At 36.9% G+C, this 19,355-nt stretch overlaps 1 protein-coding gene across 5 annotated transcripts in view; it reads right to left on the bottom strand.

The window, feature by feature from the left end:
- Positions 1–1,377: 1,377 nt before the first annotated feature.
- The window catches only part of mop (tyrosine-protein phosphatase non-receptor type protein myopic), a 54,551-nt gene continuing 36,573 nt past the window's right edge, over positions 1,378–19,355 (bottom strand). For 3 of the 5 annotated variants that reach the window (XM_053782343.2, XM_053782345.2, XM_070092036.1), the window contains 8 exons: positions 18,550–18,714; positions 17,335–17,478; positions 15,878–16,009; positions 13,708–13,898; positions 11,651–11,820; positions 9,902–10,036; positions 7,101–7,226; positions 1,609–2,208 (listed from right to left, as the gene is read on the bottom strand). In XM_053782343.2, the coding sequence (XP_053638318.2) occupies positions 1,742–2,208; positions 7,101–7,226; positions 9,902–10,036; positions 11,651–11,820; positions 13,708–13,898; positions 15,878–16,009; positions 17,335–17,478; positions 18,550–18,714 (1,530 nt within the window). In that variant the 3' untranslated portion in view covers positions 1,609–1,741. Of the gene's footprint in view, positions 2,209–7,100; positions 7,227–9,901; positions 10,037–11,650; positions 11,821–13,707; positions 13,899–15,877; positions 16,010–17,334; positions 17,479–18,549; positions 18,715–19,355 lie in introns of all 5 variants that reach the window. The other 2 variants (XM_053782344.2, XM_053782346.2) reach the window with 2 other exon arrangements.

The following is a 19,355-nucleotide window of genomic DNA, read 5'->3' as shown; positions in this document are numbered from 1 at the left end:
TCTGCTTAGACTGTTAAACAGCCATGAAAGGGAAAGATCCCACTCCACATCAAAGTGGTTTTCCTCCTGCTACTCAAGTTTTACACAATTTAAACAGTTATAGAAATGCAAATTAAGGCTGCATGAATTATGAGCATCTACTGTATTGTGTTAACAAAACTCTGCTCAACCCTTTCAAGAGATCATAAAAATTTCTTCAAGCTCTTGAAATATAGAGCATAGCTTAGAGTATAGTTGAGGTTGACTCATATTAATGCAGCACTAGCACTGGCCCTACCCTTGCTGAGCCCATAGTTAAGGAAAATGCTCCGATTATATTTAGGTTCTAATAATTCCTATCCATTATAATTATTGGAAATCTCACAAGAGTCAACAGCAGCACTGTGGTAAGATAGTTAATATAAATAAAGACAAATTACTGCTATAAAAAACATGCACCATTTGCCTTATTCAAACTGTACTGAAGAAATGAGCTTCCCAAGAGAAAACTTCTTAACAATGTCATGTTCATCACTTACCTAATCTAATCTCATGTTTAAATTAAGACCTAATGGTTATACCATCACTGAAAATCATAACGAAAATCTTTGCTGGGTTACATGACCGTAAGAATACTGTGGTAATTAAGATTATTTAGCACTAAGCTGAAACGATTATAATGGCAAAACGGCAACTTATAGTATATACCAGAGCTGACAATCATGGTGGCTTACTCTCAATATGTATCATCTAGACTTGCTTAACCATGTGAAATGGGGTGAATTAATCACAATAAGTGCACTAAAATTATGAAAATTTTCCACAGTAATAAGCAGTTTTAGATTCATTATTTAGTTTACAAATAGTTTGTCAGATGAGGCCTATACCTTAACTCATTTTCTAACAAATTCCAAGGAATATGATGCATGACCATTATCCCAACTAATATCTGTAACACTCAATTTCAAGAAATAGCTGAACATGTACCCATCACTTTACTACTCTACCACTCCACTTTGTACTCTACACTCCGTCAAGAATACCCTTATTCATTCTCTCCAATTACACATGGCTTTGGTGCTAAAAATATTTTTTTTTAGTACAGAACTCAGAAAACTTTGCAGAACCTACATTTGTTCACAGCACCCCGTATTATATAACAGTGGCAAACCAGAATGAAATTATAATTGACATTTTGAGGTTCATTAATGTCTATGATTAAGCAATTGTATAAATAGTCCTTAGATCTTAATATAATTGTGACCCAGTGGTACCTAAAGTAAAAAAGAAATAAGAATGCCTATATTTATAGCTTAAAAAATAAAGTACACGGTACCTGTAATACACGCTATTCTACCTATTTGAGGACCAAATTAGTATGAATATTGAACTAGGTTATTTCATTACAATTTTAACTGGTTTGTCCATTAGCAATGCAGCTAGCAGTAGATTAAATTGCACTTATTAGGAACAGTTACAAATATCACTGGCATAAAAATAATGAAGAATCATGCACTTTCATCCTATTACATGCAAAACTACCATCACAATAACATTTTAGGCATGTAATATATTTCTTCTACTGAAGGAGTTTTTAAGTTAAATATACACTATAATGTACTACATGATAGTCCTACATGAAATATGATATGCATTAATTATAGAGTATCACTTTTTATGTCATCACATGAAATTTTTAACTGTATGGACTATTACAGCATTTTTCATTATTATTGGAGAGGAAGCAATAATTCACCCATCACTATGACTTCTTGTGTGACCAAAGAGGATCCAGGCCACTGAATGGATCAGTTGGATCATCAGTCTTTTGCAAAGTCCCACTTGGATTTTCAAAACTATCCTTGGTTATTTTACATGACTTTCCTGGTGCTGGAGGGTCCAGTTTGAATTGCTGTGGATCCATACTAGCTGCTAGGCTTGGAGGAAGTGATGAAAAATTTGCATCTAAAATTCCACTTGTCTTAACTGGCTGACTACCTGAGCTAACTTCCAAGGCACCACTTCCAGAATTAACATCAATATCAGTTTCTTGGCCCACACCACTGGAGGCCCCTGATGAAGCTATCGAGGATGCAGAGTCCTTATCCAAGTCTTTCTGTCCATCCTTCAAGTGCTCCACACCAGCAGAGGATCCATTACTCAGCAAAGCAGCAGCAGAATTACTGCACAAACGTTCATCCTCGCTTCCAGATCTACCACCTTCCTGGTCTGAGAGATTAAACAAAATCAATTATAATTAAATTACAAAAGCAGAATTTTTTTTTTCAATTTACACTGTACACTACTTTTATATACTTGCTAGATATAAGGTAATTATAAAGTTACTCTACATTATGTCCAAATAATGTTGTCCAGAATCACAAAGCACATCAATGCCACACTTCACATAATCTGTGTAGCTAAATTAGATTTTTCCTTGTTTACTGTTTATGTACCCATATTCACATACAGCTGTCCATTGAGCTGCGATATTATTCTGTTCCAGAAGATGTACCTCAAAATTATCATAACTCAAAAATACATGGTTTTATGGTAATTCTTTCGAAGACTTTGGAAGTGCAACTTTTACTGTACCTTGCATGTACACACTCACAGATATAACTTGCAAGCACTGTATCTCCCTTCATCTGCTTTTCTCTTATCCAAAATAACAGGCTTTCCATGTCTATGATAATTTCCCTGCCTTTTTTCACTAGTCTAGATTCATCAGCCACTTTAATATCCTATATAACATCTTTTTGCTTGATTGTAGAAGAGATGGTTGATTTGTGGAATGCCATACTCACACACCAATGCACTAATTCTAATTCCTGCATCATGTTTCTCCCAATTTCTTGTTTGATCTTCAGAGAAATTGGTTGTTTACTGCACACTTTAGGGGCATGATGACTTTAGAGCACAAAAGATGGCATAGTTAAATCATAAATATGTATCATCTCCAATTTTCCACCGTACTTCAAAATTAAATTCGTTTATGAGGGTGAATCGTAACTCTACATTATTTAACTCCAGGCCATCATAACTCAAAAGACCACTGTATCTATCATAGTTATCTCAACTTGCAGGTGAAAGGAGACAGATAATTTTTTTTTCCCTTTGACAGCCATCTCCCACCAAGGAAGGGTGATCCCAAAAGAAAACACATTCAACATCATTCCTTCGACTGCTGTTTTTCCATAGTGTATTGACATCACAATTCAGATCACCCTCTGATTTCAACATCCACATCCCTTCTTCAGAGTGTAGGCACTGCCCTTCTTATCTTCATTACTCAAATCCAGCTAACCTATTTCCCTGAATCCATTCATAAAGGTTACCTTGCTCACACACTAACAACAAACCATTAAAATCTATTCTTCCCTATTCTCTCTTTATCTAACACACTCAAACATGTCTGCAATATACAACCATTATATACATATATATAAAGGCAAAGGGGATAAAAGAGAGTGCAAAAATTATAGGGGGATAAGTCTGCTGAGTATACCTGGTAAAGTGTATGGTAGAGGTATTATTGAAAGAATTAAGAGTAAGACGGAGAATAGGATAGCAGATGAACAAGGAGGCTTTAGGAAAGGTAGGGGGTGTGTGGACCAGGTGTTTACAGTGAAACATATAAGTGAACAGTATTTAGATAAGGCTAAAGAGGTCTTTGTGGCATTTATGGATTTGGAAAAGGCGTATGACAGGGTGGATAGGGGGGCAATGTGGCAGATGTTGCAAGTGTATGGTGTAGGAGGTAGGTTACTGAAAGCAGTGAAGAGTTTTTACGAGGATAGTGAGGCTCAAGTTAGAGTATGTAGGAAAGAGGGAAATTATTTCCCAGTAAAAGTAGGCCTTAGACAAGGATGTGTGATGTCACCGTGGTTGTTTAATATATTTATAGATGGGGTTGTAAGAGAAGTAAATGCGAGGGTCTTGGCAAGAGGCGTGGAGTTAAAAGATAAAGAATCACACACAAAGTGGGAGTTGTCACAGCTGCTCTTTGCTGATGACACTGTGCTCTTGGGAGATTCTGAAGAGAAGTTGCAGAGATTGGTGGATGAATTTGGTAGGGTGTGCAAAAGAAGAAAATTAAAGGTGAATACAGGAAAGAGTAAGGTTATGAGGATAACAAAAAGATTAGGTGATGAAAGATTGGATATCAGATTGGAGGGAGAGAGTATGGAGGAGGTGAACGTATTCAGATATTTGGGAGTGGACGTGTCAGCGGATGGGTCTATGAAAGATGAGGTGAATCATAGAATTGATGAGGGGAAAAGAGTGAGTGGTGCACTTAGGAGTCTGTGGAGACAAAGAACTTTGTCCTTGGAGGCAAAGAGGGGAATGTATGAGAGTATAGTTTTACCAACGCTCTTATATGGGTGTGAAGCATGGGTGATGAATGTTGCAGCGAGGAGAAGGCTGGAGGCAGTGGAGATGTCATGTCTGAGAGCAATGTGTGGTGTGAATATAATGCAGAGAATTCGTAGTTTGGAAGTTAGGAGGAGGTGCGGGATTACCAAAACTGTTGTCCAGAGGGCTGAGGAAGGGTTGTTGAAGTGGTTCAGACATGTAGAGAGAATGGAGCGAAACAGAAGACCTTCAAGAGTGTATCAGTCTGTAGTGGAAGGAAGGCGGGGTAGGGGTCGGCCTAGGAAAGGTTGGAGAGAGGGGGTAAAGGAGGTTTTGTGTGCGAGGGGCTTGGACTTCCAGCAGGCATGCGTGAGCATGTTTGATAGGAGTGAATGGAGACAAATGGTTTTTAATACTTGACGTGCTGTTGGAGTGTGAGCAAAGTAACATTTATGAAGGGGTTCAGGGAAACCGGCAGGCCGGACTTGAGTCCTGGAGATGGGAAGTACAGTGCGTGCACTCTGAAGGAGGGGTGTTAATGTTGCAGTTTAAAAACTGTAGTGTAAAGCACCCTTCTGGCAAGACAGTGATGGAGTGAATGATGGTGAAAGTTTTTCTTTTTCGGGCCACCCTGCCTTGGTGGGAATCGGCCAGTGTGATAATAATAATAAAATAAATACTATATACAGTGTACCCCCGATTAACGATATTTTTTCATTCTAGAAGTATGTTCAGGTGCCAGTACTGACCGAATTTGTTCCCATAAGGAATATTGTGAAGTAGATTAGTCCATTTCAGACCTCCACACATAAACGTACAAACGCACTTATATAAATACACTTACATAATTGGTCGCATTGGGAGGTGATCGTTAAGCGGGGGTCCACTGTGTATGTATGTATGTATGTATGTATGTATGTATGTATGTATGTATATATATATATATATATATATATATATATATATATATATATATATATATATATATATATATATATATATATATATATATATATATATATATATTATATATATATATATTTTTTTTTTTTTTCAACAAGTCGGTCGTGTGTGTAGATCAAGTGTTTACATTGAAGCATATATGTGAACAGTATTTAGATAAAGGTGGGGAAGTTTTTATTGCATTTATGGATTTAGAAAAGGCATATGATAGAGTGGATAGAGGAGCAATGTGGCAGATGTTGCAAGTTTATGGAATAGGTGGTAAGTTACTAAATGCTGTAAAGAGCTTTTATGAGGATAGTGAGGCTCAGGTTAGGGTGTGTAGAAGAGAGGGAGAATACTTCCCGGTAAAAGTAGGTCTTAGACAGGGATGTGTAATGTCACCATGGTTGTTTAATATATTTATAGATGGGGTTGTAAAAGAAGTAAATGCTAGGGTGTTTGGGAGAGGGGTGGGATTAAATTATGGGGAATCAAATTCAAAATGGGAATTGACACAGTTACTTTTTGCTGATGATACTGTGCTTATGGGAGATTCTAAAGAAAAATTGCAAAGGTTAGTGGATGAGTTTGAGAATGTGTGTAAAGGTAGAAAGTTGAAAATGAACATAGAAAAGAGTAAGGTGATGAGGGTATCAAATGATTTAGATAAAGAAAAATTGGATATCAAATTGGGGAGGAGGAGTATGGAAGAAGTGAATGTTTTCAGATACTTGGGAGTTGACGTGTCGGCGGATGGATTTATGAAGGATGAGGTTAATCATAGAATTGATGAGGGAAAAAAGGTGAGTGGTGCGTTGAGGTATATGTGGAGTCAAAAAACGTTATCTATGGAGGCAAAGAAGGTAATGTATGAAAGTATAGTAGTACCAACACTCTTATATGGATGTGAAGCTTGGGTGGTAAATGCAGCAGCGAGGAGACGGTTGGAGGCAGTGGAGATGTCCTGTCTAAGGGCAATGTGTGGTGTAAATATTATGCAGAAAATTCGGAGTGTGGAAATTAGGAGAAGGTGTGGAGTTAATAAAAGCATTAGTCAGAGGGCAGAAGAGGGGTTGTTGAGGTGGTTTGGTCATTTAGAGAGAATGGATCAAAGTAGAATGACATGGAAAGCATATAAATCTATAGGGGAAGGAAAGAGGGGTAGGGGTCGTCCTCGAAAGGGTTGGAAAGAGGGGGTAAAGGAGGTTTTGTGGGCGAGGGGCTTGGACTTCCAGCAAGCGTGCATGAGCGTGTTAGGAGGAGGTTTTGTGGGTGAGGGGCTTGGACTTCCAGCAAGCGTGCATGAGCGTGTTAGGAGGAGGTTTTGTGGGCGAGGGGCTTGGACTTCCAGCAAGCGTGCATGAGCGTGTTAGATAGGAGTGAATGGAGACGAATGATACTTGGGACCTGACGATCTGTTGGAGTGTGAGCAGGGTAATATTTAGTGAAGGGATTCAGGGAAACCGGTCATTTTCTTATAGTCGGACTTGAGTCCTGGAAATGGGAAGTACAATGCCTGCACTTTAAAGGAGGGGTTTGGGATATTGGCAGTTTGGAGGGATATGTTGTGTATCTTTATACGTATATGCTTCTAAGCTGTTGTATTCTGAGCACCTCTGCAAAAGCAGTGATAATGTGTGAGTGTGGTGAAAGTGTTGAATGATGATGAAAGTATTTTCTTTTTGGGGATTTTCTTTCTTTTTTGGGTCACCCTGCCTCGGTGGGAGACGACCAACTTGTTGAAAAAAAAAAAGAAAAAAAAAAAAAAAATAATAATACAAAATGAGTACATTTCTAAAAGCAAGCATTCTCAAACGTACCTAGTCCAAGCTTGCTCTTAAGGCGGGACAAGTCATACGAGGACAGCAGATCGGCAGAGGGATGCCGCACATGGGTTTTCTCTCGAGGGCCTTCCTCAAATGTAGCCTTATTGGTCAGGATTCCTCCTACAAATGAGATACTTCTACAACTAAAATACATAGAGAAAATACTTCCACTAAATAAAAACTTTGCAAAGAAAAGACAATATGAAGATTAAGTTTTTATTGTGACAATGTGGCTTTTTTTTTTATTCAACAAGTCGGCTGTCTCCCACTTAGGAAGGATGACCCAAAAAGAAAGAAAATTCCCAAAATTTTATCAAGTCAATAGCGTGAAACTTTTTCACAAAGCTTGTTCTGTACCTCTATTTTCTTCGTTACTGCCATCAGTATGCCTTTGTAGCCATTGAGAACCTGTTCTCTAAACAAGAATTAAAAACTGACACTAAAGTCTCGTCAAAATTTAATACACTGAGTAACAGAGTGGCAGACAACCCATACACTAAGTCAATTAGATTTGAAACAGAAAAAATATTCATTTATTATTTGTCATTTAACACTTAAACTGTGGGATACACAGAAAATAAATTTCCTGTGTACATGGCAAGATTTTGTAGGTAGTAGGTTGGTAGACAGCAACCACCCAGAGAGGTACTACCGTCCTGCCAAGTAAGTGGAAAACAAAAGCCTGTAATTGTTTTACATGATGGTGGGATTGCTGGTGTCCTTTTTTGTCTCAAACATGCAAGATTTCAGGTACGTCTTGCTACTTCTACTTACACTTAGGTCACACTACACATACATGTACAAGCATATATATATACGCACCCCTCTGGGTTTTCTGCTATTTTCTTCCTAGTTCTTGTTCTTGTTTATTTCCTCTTATCTCCATGGGGAAGTGGAACAGAATTCTTCCTCCATAAGCCATGTGTGTTGTAAGAGGCAACTAAAATGCTGGGACCAAGGGGCTAGTAACCCCTTCTCCTGTATATATTACTAAATGTAAAAGGAGAAACTTTCATTTTTCCTTTTGGGCCACCCCACCTCGGTGGGATACGGCTGGTGTGTTGAAAGAAAGAAAAGAAAAATGGCAAGATTTTGAAGAAAAAATCTTACAGATTGAGAGAGTGCATTTTTTGAATCGGCTAAGAAAATAAGTGGAATCTGATAAAAACCTGCTATTTTATGGCGTGCTGGCAAAAAAATGATCATTCATCAGGAACAGTGGCGTAAATATATCAGCTATATTTACATTTTACAATTTATTGATGCCAAATTATAACTTCCTCAGTTTTTTATTGTTTTTAATGTTTAACACTATGTACACTAATTTTTCTTATAATAGATGAATTTTTGTATATCATGCATGGAGAAATGATTAGCCCAACATTGCTTCACTTGGAATACACAGTTATCCTAGGTTAAATAAAAAATGCACTTTTTGACTGAATTCTGATAGTATCATGAAAATTGTAATATATATGGAATGAAATAAGTATCTTCCTGCCAGTTTCACATCCTGTTTGCTGGTAGGGAAGCTGATGGGGAACAACAGCTCCTGATTTTACTGTTCACTTTTGCTAGTTAGGCAGTGTTAATCTATAATGCACTGTGTGGACCTGACTGGTCTTATATTTTTTTTAAAGGCATTAAAAGAGTGTAGGAGACCCAAACAGTTGTGATGAGGTTAAAAATATAGTGAGGTGTCATTTTTGAAGCCAAGAAACTCTGTGCATACTAGTACATCAGACAGTGTCAACACTTGTGTACTAGCATGTTGGACACAGCAAAAGGGTTAAATGACAAACTGAAATAAAAAAAAACTAGACCATTAAATATTTCATGGTGGGAGAAATGCAGAAATCTAAATATAATGGATTAAATTACAGTACAGTACTTTTAGCTTAAAAACTACAGTTGAAACAAAGAACCAGACCAAGATGCAAACAAGTTTTAGGGTATGTTGACAATTAATCTGGTTCACTCTCTGTTAAGAGCTGGGAAAGCAAGCAGAACATCTCATCCTCTTCCTGTTCAGTAAATTAAAACATCTTCACACATGAAGTAAAATATTTAAAATCATTAGGAAATATTAGTACTTTTACATCATTCATCAATTGAAAAATAATAAAAGTATAGTTTTTATAATTACAAAACCATCAGTATTCAGCAAATCATCACTTATCCTGTTCGATGTCTCATCTGTAGATCTACATTATTGACGCTAGGGTTGCTTACATAGCTCTGTCTTGAGCACAGCTCCCACAGATAATATGTAAACAATAAATTTTGGGTGTATACATGAGAGAATGGTTTTGTGTGGCAAATATGCACAGTATAAAAAAAAAATCCTGCCCCACGTGGAGAATTATGGAAAAAGCAAAACTCTATGTTTGGTTTAAAAAGAGCAACTTTGAGGTGTTTTCTAAGATGGTTTGCATAGTTTATTGGCTGATTCTTGGTATCATTTGATAGAATGAAAGATATACTACTGAAATAGACATGACTTTGGTTGGTTTTAGGACCAGAAGTATAATGTATACAACAGTCATGCTTGATATTACTGGGTACCTTTTTTGTTATTTAAGCTTAGTGTGCAGAACCGTGATAAGAATAGTGAATTTCCAAACACTCATGATCTCTCGCATTCTATCAAGGAACATTATCATTTTCTTAATAATGTGAGAAATCACAAAAGTGCTTGGAAGTTCACTATTCTTTCCACAGTAATTGTTCTGCATATTGTGATATCATCTGTTTACTGTGATCTGATTGCATCAAGCTTAACAGTGTGTACATACGTTTCATCAGCACATCTTGGGCATAGTAGAGTGCTGCTGAGAAGAGGAAATGGAGATGCTCTTTATCTTGGACTCCACCCCGTCGCTGTCTGCTTAGCTCTACAACCAGTGATGTCAAATCTAGCAAGCTGCCACCTGCAATATCTCAAAAAATTGAAGCAGACCACAAAGTAGTGGTAAAGCATACATATGCAGCTTTTAACAAGCCAACCAGCAACCTAATGATCAAGCCTCCACTGCTCCATGCACTGAATGACCTACACAAGTTCATGCTTTACATTTTTTTTTATTTTTTATCACATTAGCTGTGTCCCACCAAGATAAGGTAACCTGAAAAATTAAACACATTCACCATCATTCAGTGAGTGAACATCACAATTCAAATGACTCTCCTAGCTGCAACATCTCCACCCCTCTGTCAGCATGTAAGCGTGTTATCCACTGCCAGGACTTAGGAGAGGCCAATCAGTTTCCCTACATCCCTTCATAACTGTTGCCTTGTTCACACTCCAGAAGTATGTCAAATCCTCACAAAACTTGTTCCAATTCTGATTTAATACAATCACACATGCCTTACTTCCAACCCTTCCTGGGATGACCCCTACTGTCTTCCTTCTACCCCAAATATATACACCTTGGTCATCCTATTCTGCTCCATCCCTTCTAAATAACCAAACCACCATTACCCTTCCTCTACCCCTCTGAATTATACTTTTAGTAACCCCACATTATCTTCTAATTCCTACACTTATAATTCTTTGCATAATATTAATATGACATATTGATCTCAAAAATTACAACTATGCCTTCAGCCTTTTCCTTGCTGCGACATTTAAAGATCATGTCTCTCACCCATATAAACATGTTGGCACCACTAGGTGCTGGGAAAATTTTCTGACTAAACCCTAGTATATTCCCTTCTTTGACTCCACAGAGAAACTTTCCTTTCCAAACCTCTTAACACACTCCACCTACCTCCTCCTCCCTCATCTATTCTATGGTTCAGCACATCTTTAATAGATCCATCTGCAGACACATCCACTCTTGAATGCCTAAATACATTCACTTCATACAATCAATATGTAAATTCTCATTGCTATTTTCTTTCTGTTTAATTCCTTCTTTTAAATACTCTTCCAAACTACTACTCCAATGTTTGGAGTGTCTTCAGAATCTACCAAAAATGCTATCTTCAGCAAACAACAACTGTGGCAACTCCCACTTCATGTCAAGATTCATTATATTTTAATCCCACACCTTTCTCTCTCTCTCCCCCCCCCCAGTACCCTACCATTTACCTCTTTTATCATCCCTTCTATAAGTACATTAAACAATCATTGTGATGTATATTCCTGTTTAAGGTCTACTTTCACTGGAAAAGCCACTTTCTCTTTCTCTCTCTCCTACATACCTTAACCTGAGCCTCAATTTTTGGTAACCTACCTACTAAAGTTTCAATTCCATACAACTCGAACATCAACGTTGCCTTATAACCGTATTATAATATATTAAACAATAATATCCATGAACCCCCATAAATATCTCTATTGATCCAGTACTAGTTTTTTTTTTTTTTTTGCATTTCTTCCACAGAATAAGGATGAGAATACACCAAGTTGGGCAAATAAAACGGACAGAAATATAATAATTCATATATGCACAGATTTTTTTAATTTTATACAGAACCAACATCTAGAACTAAGTAATTTACTCCACCTTACCAAGGGAACTTTCATCAACATTACTTACTAGAATGAATTTCTTTTATAAATGCTGAAAGAACTGTAAGAACCCCAGATCTGCCCAGGCCTGGAACACACTGAATTACAATGGGACGAAGCTTATTTCTCTGCTGTCGCTGGAATGTGTGAACTTCGACCAGAAACTGCAGTAAGAGGCTGGGATTTTCTGGCATGGCACTGTGAATATGCAGTATGTTTTAAAGAAGAAGAAAAAAAAAAAATACCAATCATAAAACAATACATCTAAGACAAACAAAAGTGCACATTGTAGAATAAAAAATATAAAGTACTGTAACATGTTTATAAGTTAAAAGATTGGATCAAAAATTTTTTGGGAAAAGCTGGCAACTAAGTTAATTCTAACTATATTATTTCCTCAAAACTGTGTTAATACTGAAAATCACAATAAAATTTAACAAACTGACAAGCATATTTGATCCGGAAATCCAGACAAAATATTTGTAAAAGATTATGTTATAAACATGCCTGATATTTATTTATTTTTTTTTCCAACAAGTCAGCCATCTCCCACCAAGGCAGGGTGACCCAAATAGAAAGAAAATCTCCAAAAAGAAAATACTTTCATCATCATTCAACACTTTCACCTCACTCACACATAATCACTGTTTTTGCAGAAGTGCCCAGAATACAACAGTTTAGAAGTATATACATATAAAAATACACAATACAGTGGAACCTCAAATACTGAACTTTCTTCAGTCCAGAAGGCTGTTCGAGTGCCTTTACCGAATGAATTTATTCCCATCAGGGATAATGTAAATTAGATTAGTCCATTTCAGACCCTCAAAAATACACTTATAAAAGCACTTTACACTTACATAATTGGTTGTGTTGGGAGCAGTTCGATTTTTGAGGTTCCACTGTATATCTCTCCAAAATGCCAATATCCCAAACCCCTCCTTTAGAGTGCAGGCATTGTACTTCTCATTTCCAGGACTCATGTCCGGTTATATAAAATAACCGGTTTCCCTGAATCCCTGCTCACACTCCAACAGCTCGTCAGGTCCCAAATACCGTTCGTCTCCATTCACTCCTATCTAACACGCTCACGCACGCTTGCTGGAAGTCCAAACCCCTCGCCCACAACGCCTCCTTTACCCCCTCCCTTCAACCTTTTCGAGGACGACCCCTACCCCGCCTTCCTTCCCCTACAGATTTATACGCTCTTCATGTCATTCTACTTTGATCCATTCTCTCTAAATGACCAAACCACCTTAACAAACCCTCTTCAGCCCTCTGACTAATACTTTTATTAACTCCACACCTTCTCCTAATTTCCACACTCCGAATTTTCTGCATAATATTTACACCACACATTGCCCTTAGACAAGACATTTCCACTGCCTCCAACTGCCTCCTCGCTGCAGCATTTACAACCCAAGCTTCACACCCATTTAAGAGTGTTGGTACTACTATACTTTCATACATTCCCTTCTTTGCCTCCATAGATAACATTTTTTGCCTCCACATATACTTCAATGCACCACTCACCTTTTTTCCTTCATCAATTCTATGATTAACCTCATCCTTCATAAATCCATCCACTGACACGTCAACTCCCAAATATCTGAAAACATTCACTTCTTCCATACTCCTCCTTCCCAATTTGATATCCAATTTTTCTTTATCTAAATCATTTGGTATTTATTTATCCTTACATAAAAAAAATTAATTGTTAATACAGTCAGAAAAAAAGTCAAATATAAAAATATCACTACTGTTACTAGGATGGAATGTTCATTCCTCTTCCTCTTTACGAGTCAATTGATTTTCCAATGCTCCACATTTTTGCACTTGACCTTATAACACCTTTTACAGTATGAAGCAAAGTTACCAAAGCGCTAGGCACTTGAAGTAGCTACAGAAAAAAAACAGACTGTAAACTTGGATACTGAAAGGGATGACAGTTAAAAGGGCATAGCCAGGGCAGTCAAGCAGGCAGTCAAGCAGGCAGACCAATTCTATAAAATAATTTTCATCTATAAAATAATTTTCATCAGTGTCTCAGTTGGCAAAAGAAATTATTACAGAAAATTTTCTCACCTGGGCGGCCACCCTAAGAACTGAAGATGAATGATTACACGAGTTACTTTGGAAGTGCGATGCGTAACATGAAGGACTCGTTGCAAGGACACAGGAGAGCCAGCCTGACGACAGCTATGCAACACAACAGTGAAATGACCATAGTCTACACTGGATGCTGTCTCACTTGGCAAATAAACTTGGCCTTTCACCTACCAAATCATTAAAAATATTAGTAAAAGGCACATTAATGGAAGTAAATAAGCATGTTAGACTGCAGTAAATAGAGATAAGTGGTTTTTAATGGATGTGCTGTTAAAAAACAAGCAAGGTAACTTTTACAAAGGGATCTGAAAAACTGGTTAGTTGACTTAACTTCTAGAGGTGGGAAGGGCAACTAATGCTTACACTCTAAAGAAGAGGTATGGAATATGCAATCGGAGGGTAATCTAATTGTGGTGTCAGCACACTCTGGAAAGATGGTAAATGAATGAATGATGGTGAATGTCTTTCTTCAAGTTACCCTGCCTTGGCAGGAGATCACCGTTGGAAAATGAAGACAAATCCAACTGTGGTACTACCTCTTAAGTGTTCATCAGTAATTAAAGATGCTCCTTGCTTTATAAATGGTTTGATTTATGATATTTTGACATTATGATGGTGTACTGTACAGTACTGTACATTTATTGATAGGATAAACTTGAATTTATTTATTTTACAGTACAGTGGAACCTCGGTTTTCACATGCCCTGGTTTTTGTAGGATTCAGTTTTCGACGACTTTTTTTGATGAAATTTTGTCCCAGTTTTCATACATTCACTTGGTTTTCGTAGAGTTGACAATGGTCCGCCGTACCAAATGTGTCCACCTGCCCATACCCACACAACGCATCCCAAGCATTCTGATTCAGTCTTGCTCTGTTTCTGGTTGAGTGAGCATTACCCCGCGTGTTCATCTGAAACATTTCGTAATAATCCATTGTTTTTTGTGCTTGTTTGTTGAGTGCGACTATTAAATAAGCCACCATGGGGCCAAAGAAAGTTTCGAGTGCCAACCCATTGATAAAGAAGGAGAGAAACACGATAGAATTCAAGAAAACTAATAGCAAACTATGAAAGTGGCATACGTGTAGCCAATCTTGCCAGTAAAAGACAAAAAAGGAAAGTAACCCTGAATAGAGCCTTGATACCTGAAGTCCTTATGGAGGGGGATTACCCTTCCAAACAATAACCTCTCCTTTTCCTCCTCCTCCTCCTCCTCACCGTCTTCCATACACCAACAAAAGTCTTTAATAAAAGTGATGTTAAATGTTCATTTATCCATTTCATTAGTCATTTATATTTCTCATTGTTTTCTGTATGTAAAACTATAGTTATTCTCTATAAAATACATTTTTTGTTAATATTTTTAGGTGTCTGGAACAGATTAATTGGATTTATTTCATTTCTTATGGGAAATATTGCTTCAGTTTTCGTACAATTCGGTTTTCATCAGACTTTCTGGAATGAATTAATCACGAAAACCAAGGTTCTGCTGTACTGATATTTATGTTAGTTACAGTAATTGTTTACTTATTCAGTGACAGTAGTTATTTATGTATCATATTTATACTCGACTTACGACATTTTTGACTTACAATGGGTTCGTCGGAACATAACCACATTGTAAATCAAGAAGCATCTACTGGTGAATTAAAATTAAATTTTGATTTAACACGTAAAGACACTTGACATTCTTTCTTAGTGGCAAACTGACATTTTATTTATGTTAATTTTTCAAGTACACTGAGTATTTTTTCAAATGTTCACACAAAAACCCACTTTTAAAGTTATGCGACTAAGGCTTGTGATGCATTCAATGTCAGTAAGCCATGTTAAGAAATTTCTGTGTGAAAGAGAAGCCTGTTAAATGTTTTGGGGTCTTCTATGACTGCTGGTAATTTCTTTCTCCTCAACACACATGAAAATCCTACATCTTATACTTATCTCTACATTCCCGAGTTTTTTCATAGTTCTTTGCCCTGTAACATTTCCTTTCCAATTTAGGAGGCTTAGTCTGAGACCAAGTCATAGGGTAATGAGCCCTGGAATCATTAACATATATAACCCAGTATTCCCACCAAACATCAATCAAACCATACATCTATCAATGGGAGGAGTAATATTTCTAATTCAAAGTGAGTAAATTTTACCTCTGCATCTGAGTTGAGGCAAACGATAATTTCCACCTGCTGTTCCCAGATCATAGTCCAAAAATCAACACATGTAGCAGACATTGGTGCCTGTGTTAGGATCAATGGAAAGCTCTCCTCTGTTGACCTAAGCTGAAAGTAATAAGGTAATATAAATTATGATGAACACTTCTCCATTACATACAAGGCATTGCACAGCAGAAAGGAATAGATGCCAAAACCCAAACAGTGTAAGAAAATGCAGACATCAGGAAGATCAGAGCTATGGAAAGGTTCACTTTACCATACTTTGTTATAGGGTTCTGAGCCTAACTTACAAGATGCAGAAGACAAAGTCTATACATTACCACAAACAAACAAAATATTAAGGAATTTATTTGTTCACTAATCCAAATTTTGACCATAGTGGTGCTTGTTCTTTTCTGGCATGCAATGCCTTATGCAGTAAATAAATTCTGCTGAACAGCTCATCTAAATAAATAGATACACAAATCTAATCTTTAATTCATAGAATGATAAAAGTTCTCTAGCATAATTTTTTTACCATGTCAATATTTAGTGAATGCTTTATGTTGATAACCCAGAACACTTTCTTAGTGAAAATTATCCATAAGATACACATAAAAGGGGTAAAAGAGGGTTTGTGTGCATGAGGCTTAGACATACAGCATTCATGTGTGAGCATGTTCGATAGAAGTGAGTGGAAATGAATGGCTTTTGGGACTTCATGAGCTGCTGGAGTGTGAGCAGGATAATTTGTGAAGGGATTCAGGGAAACTGGTTAGCTGGATTTAAGTCCTGGAGAACTCGAATCCAGCTAACCGGGGTTGGGATATTTGCTGTTTGGAGAGAGAACTGAACTGTCATATCTGCATGCCTCTGCAAAGACAGTGTGAATGATGGTGAAAGCATTTCTTTTTGAGTTACACTGCCTCAGTGGAAGACAACTTATGATCCTGATGATCATACTGCCACTCTTGAATATAAACTTTAATATTTCTTCATTATTGTTTTTGTTGTTGCAGTTATAGTTTTGTGGCACCTAGGAATAACCAAATCTAAAATTATCAATAATGAAAAAGGGAGGAGGAGCTGATACCTGATAAACAAATTGTACAAAGTGAAAACAATTACAGCATTATCACCATTACCTTATTTGTGACTACTATACACTGCATTAAAATTACACTCGGCTACTGTTCATATAAACAGCTACTAAAATGTGACCTCAAAGACAAGAAATAACTTAAGTTAAATCTAGGGCTTGAGCATAACAAAAGCCTCCAAACAGATGCATATATTGTGACAATTAATACTCTAAATTTTAATTTGCCCCTGGAATGAGAGATATTTCAAGGAACATGAATGTATGAATACCACAGAGCCTTGCCATGATCAGCCTGAAAATGCTTTCAGCATAAGACAGAGTTGAAAGAATAAAGAACATGAAAACTAACCTGAACGTGGGATGCATTGATGTAGTCATCCCTGGCGGATGGAAGTGTAACTCTAGTGTGGTCATATGGAAGAATATCAGCAAATCTGTTCTTCAATGGATAGCACCGAGCAACTGATACTTTCAGTTCACCACATTCTTTCTCCTGTAATTATCATTGCAAATTCAAATATAACTTCTATAAAAGGTGCATGATGCCACCATGATTATTTAACATTTATAGATGGGAGTTTAAAAGAAGTGAATGCTATGGTGTAGAGGAGGTGAGAGAACAGTTGCAAAGGTTGGTTTGTTATGTAAAAGAAAAAAATTAAAAGTGAACATAGGGCAGAGCAAGGCAATGAGAATAAAAACAAAATCTTAAAGAAAGATTGAACATTATTAGACTGGAGGGAGCATGGAAGAAGCAAACGTACTCAGATATATGTGAGTGGACCTGTCAGAATGTGGGTCTATGAAAGATGAGGTGAACCACAGAACAGAAAAAGGCAAGAAGGTGGGTGGTGCATCTGAAGACAAAGAACTTATCGACGGAAGCAAATAAAGACAGTGTGCTAGAATATAGTGGTACCAACACTGTTATAGAAGCGTGAAGCAAAGGTTTCAAATGCTGCAGTGAGGAGGTTAGAGACATGGAGATTAGAAGGTATCAGATTACTAAAAGTATAATTCAGAGGGCTGAGGAAGGGTTGCTGAGGTGGTTTGGGCACTTAGGAAAGGATGAAGCAAAATAGGATAGCTAAAAGGGAATATAAATCTGAGGTGGATGGAAGGTGAGGTAGAAGTCCCAGAAAGGGTTGGAGAAAGGAGGCAAATGAGGCTTTGAATGCTAGGGGCTTGAACATGAAATAGGCTTGTATGAGCTTCTTAGATACAAATGAGTGGAGACAAATCCCTTTGTATTTTAAGACTTGACATTCTGTTTGAGAGTGAGCAGGGTAACAGTTATAGAGATGTTCAGGAAAACCAGTTACAGACTAAATAACATGGCACACTGATACTGGTTCTATGCATATAGTGGTTGGGCTATAATTTACCTAAGAATAATGTGTAATTATTAAAATAAAAACAGTACACATGAAACTGATCAAGTGAAAATCTAGAATTGTGCCTCATTTCCCTTCTGCCACATACACTACACATGTCCTAAAACAATTTCACGGACTTTTAAATGCAATCCCAAATTTAAATACATGATTAGAACAGACAAACATACCACTACTTCTACTAGTTCCTTCCATTTCAGCTCTAAGTTTGTTGGTCCATTTAGCGATTTGCGATCCAGTCCTTCAACAATCTTACTCAGGCGTTCTGTTTCAACAGCTAATTTTTGAAGTTTTTCATCATCTGAAAGTGGATCTACTACTGTTGGCTTTCGGTTCTGCAAGAAAAAATGAAGTTCTACATCAGATATTCCTGTGCATGGAATACATATAATGACATTTGTTAAGTCAATTGTAAATGCAGCATTTCAGGCATCATGTAAACTAAAAAATAATGCACTAAATACAGAACATGATTACAAAATACATAAAATATGCACAAAACAGCAATAAATGTCACATACTGACACATTTGTTCATAATTATTTATATAATTAAGATACAGTACTACACAATTTACTTCTGACAATTTGGGAAGTCAATGCTAATTATAGTATATAACAATAATCTATAACCGAGATAGGGATTAAAAAAATATAATTTAGGAGACTTAAAACGGTAACTAAGGCTCTGTACAGCAATTGTACTAATTCAAGAAACAGTAGTTATAATGCAGTTACATCACTGCCAGTAATTAGGATGATGCAGGTTAGTCAACTGATATTGGTAAGAATTAACAATTTAGTCTCCATTTTAAATTTATTTCCTCACACACCAATGTGTGTTAAAGTCAGTAATTTTTTGTTTCATAACTTTCTTTTTGGGTCACCCTGCTCTGGTGGAAAACGGCTGTGTTAAAAAAAAAAAATTAATAATATATATATATATATATATATATATATATATATGAAAAGTGTTG

This window comes from Cherax quadricarinatus, chromosome 38, assembly GCF_038502225.1.
Source record: "Cherax quadricarinatus isolate ZL_2023a chromosome 38, ASM3850222v1, whole genome shotgun sequence".
NCBI classification, from domain to species: domain Eukaryota; kingdom Metazoa; phylum Arthropoda; class Malacostraca; order Decapoda; family Parastacidae; genus Cherax; species Cherax quadricarinatus.
The sequence above is the reverse complement of the archived record's forward strand: the minus strand, read 5'-3'. Positions and strand labels throughout refer to the sequence as shown.